The 3096-nt window shown below is 61.4% G+C and overlaps 1 protein-coding gene across 1 annotated transcript; it reads right to left on the bottom strand.

Moving 5' to 3' along the window:
* Nucleotides 1-2001: 2001 nt before the first annotated feature.
* ATOH1 (atonal bHLH transcription factor 1) lies at nt 2002-2880 on the bottom strand. Its single transcript, XM_030450102.1, has one exon. It carries the CDS (start codon nt 2878-2880, stop codon nt 2002-2004), a length of 879 nt encoding a protein of 292 aa, XP_030305962.1.
* Nucleotides 2881-3096: the final 216 nt, after the last annotated feature.

Raw genomic sequence — 3096 nt, 5'->3', positions numbered from 1 at the left:
ACATCCAACCAACCGACCACAAAAAACTCCCACAACCAACCAACAAAAAAAACCCAAAAAACCAAAAAAACCCAAACCACCACCAACAAAAAAACCGCAATAAACCTCCACAAACAAACAAAAAAAGGTGGCCGTTTTTAGGAAGGAAAACTACCCATGTAGTTTTCACGCTGCCGGACCCTACACCGCCACTCTAAGGTATTGGGCGGGCGCGGGTGTTTGTAGGGCAGCCTGGGGTTACCGGGGGGGCAGGTGCCCTATTTCTGCAGGGGAACGTGACACGCTCATGGCTCCTGACTCCTGGCCGCTCCCGGTTAACTGATGGCCCCTTGGAATCCCCCCAAGTGTCACCTGCTGAAACTCGAGGGACGCCAGCACTGCCACTGCTCTGCTTTAGCCCCGGTTCTGGTGCCACGGGCAGGCTGGGCAAAGCATCAGAATCCTCTCCGGGGTTTAACCCGAGTCCAGGGGCCGCATCCTGCTCCCTCGGCCACCCCCCGGCTGTTCGCGTGTCCCCCAAACCCCACTGGCTTTCCCCACCTGCTCCCAGACCTCTCCGCAGGGCTCACACCGCTCCCCGAGAGACAGAGAGGGGGCTCCGTGGGGGGGATCCATTGGTTTCCCCGACCGGCGAGGGGGAGAAGGGAAGCGGCGATGCGGGAACCGGCGGCTACCGAGCTGCCCTTAGCCCCTTGCCCCCATACTTGTTGCAATTACCCCGTATCAGCTGTGAACGGCGGGACGGAGTTGGGAGGCAATCCCGGGCAGTCCTGGCAGCGGTGGAAGCCCTGCTCCCCGCAGGGTACAGACCCTCCCGGTCCCGAGTTCCGCACGCCTGCGGGGAGCCGCCCGCTCTCCTGGCGCAGTCTGCCGCTTCCAGGGCATAGCTTCCTGGGGTTGTCCCGCTCACCTTCCGCCGCCGGGTTTTGACCCCAGCTCGGAGCGTGTAAGGGGAAAAGCTAAACCCGACCACGACTTCAGGCTGGGGGTTGTTTTTTGGTTTTAGGGTTTTTTTTCCACGTTTATTTGATCTCTCTTTTTTTTTTTTTTTTTTTTTTTTTTTTTTTTAATTAAAATACATAAAACAATGGCAGCTTGCTTTGCTAAAATTAAAACGAACGATTCCCGCCGTAGAAAAGTTTGTTGGTTTTTTTTTTAAAAAAAAGAGAAGCAGAAATAGTAGCAAACACTCCATAATAAATACGTTTTCTATTATCACAAAAGCAAAATAAAACGGACATAAAAGTTTGACACGACAAAACGGTTTTCGTTTTTACGAGAGCATTGGGGTTAAGTGGCTTAATTAAATAATGGTCTCCAATTGGCAGTTAGCTGCGTTCCTCTTGAAACCGCATCTCCAGCCGCTGATAAAGTGCTTGCGCCAAGTTTCCCCCCAAAAGACGCCGACATGGTGCGCTAAGGAAAATCCACTTTTTTCCCACTATTTACAGGGCAAGACGGTTCGTTATTTATTGTGTATGTTTCCACAGCAGTTCGATCCAGGCAGGGCAGGATCAGTGTCCAGGAGGGCGCGGGTGACAGCGAGGGTGCACGATAGGGAGGTGGGGAGGGCACTGGGGAGGGAGCATCCCTGCCTGACCCCCGGACAGCAGCAGCAGCGGAGCCAGATTTCGGTTTTGTCAGTCATTTGCTCGCCGGGCTCCGCGCTGCAAGGTGGTGTATTGGCAGGAGGGAACGGCAACGACTTCTAGGCAAAATAAACTTTAAAAAGTGGAAACTAAAACTTAAAAGACGAAAAAAAAAAAAAAAAAAAAAAGCCAAGAAAAACAACCAACCCTTAGAGCGCGGATACAGTCACTCGCTAAACTGCCTGGAGAATCCCAGGAGCTGCCGGAGTGTGAGAAGAGGGGGCGGATATCAAAACGACAGAGGGGAGCCCCGTCCCATCCGAGAGGGCACCGCGGGCGGCTTGCGCACCCTACGGCGGAATCCGCGCTCCGAGGGAGCGGCCCGAGGGGTGCTGGGGACATTGCCCCCGCCCTAGCTGGCCTCGTCCGAGTCGCTGTAGTGGGAGCGGGGCGAGAACTCCCCGTCGCTCCTGTGGGACCGGGGAGACGTCTTGCTCCTCTCCTGCGGCTGCTGCCCGGGCTGCGGCATGAGCAGTGCGGGGGAAGGGGCTCTCTGTCCCATCAGGGCTCCGTCCGTAAAGGAGGGAAAGTGCAGCGGGTCGAGCTGCACCGAATAACCCCCCGCAGCCGGCGGCGGGGGGAAGCGAGTCCTGCCGTGCCCGGGGGGCGAGGCTCTCGGCGGCCCGGGCTGCGGCGCCGGCGGCCCCGGGGGCGGGCCGGCTCCAGCGGCGCAGGGAGACTCGAAGGGAGCCCCGCGGTGCTCGGCTTTGCCGGGGGTGTCTGGGGGGGCGGCGGGGCTGTGCAGCAGCTCAGCCAGGGCGCTGATGTAGATCTGCGCCATCTGCAGCGTCTCGTACTTGGAGAGCTTCTTGTCGTTGTTGAAGGAGGGGATGACATTGCGCAGCTGGTCGAAAGCGTGGTTCAGCCCGTGCATCCGCCGCCGCTCCCGCGCGTTGGCCGCCAGCCGCCTCTGCTTCTGCACGCCGCTCACCTGCGCCCGCAGGCCCGGCCCGCCGCCTCCCCGTGGCCTCCCGCCGCCCGCCGCCGTACCCCGCGTCCCGCCGGGGCTGCTCCCACCTCCCCGTACCGCGCTCCCCTCCGCCGCCGCCGCCTCCTCCTCCTCCTCCCCGGGCAGCAGGTAGCGAGGCGAGGCGGCGGGCAGGCGAGAGGGGCAGCACACGCCCAGCCAGCCCGAGGCGAAGCCGCAGCCGCCCCCTTCGGATCCCGTCGGTTCCGGTGCCACTCGTTCCACGCGGCCGCCCTCGGTCCACGCGCCCCGCGGCAGGCTCATGGCTCTAACGCGGGTGCCGTGAGCCCATGGGGGTGGGGGGGGCGGTGTGTGGAGGGGGGGAAGGGCAGGACCGGGCTAGCTCGCGCGTGGCGGCCCGACGGCTCCGGTGTCGGGGCGGGCGCCGCGCCCCCCTTTAAGGAGCGGCACGCGCCGGGGTCCCCCCCCTCTCCCTCCCTCCTCCTCCTCCTTCTCTCCCCCCTCCCTTTTCCCCTTTCC

This window comes from Calypte anna, chromosome 4A (assembly GCF_003957555.1).
Source record: "Calypte anna isolate BGI_N300 chromosome 4A, bCalAnn1_v1.p, whole genome shotgun sequence".
Classification (NCBI taxonomy): Eukaryota; Metazoa; Chordata; class Aves; order Apodiformes; family Trochilidae; genus Calypte; species Calypte anna.
The sequence above is the reverse complement of the archived record's forward strand: the minus strand, read 5'-3'. Positions and strand labels throughout refer to the sequence as shown.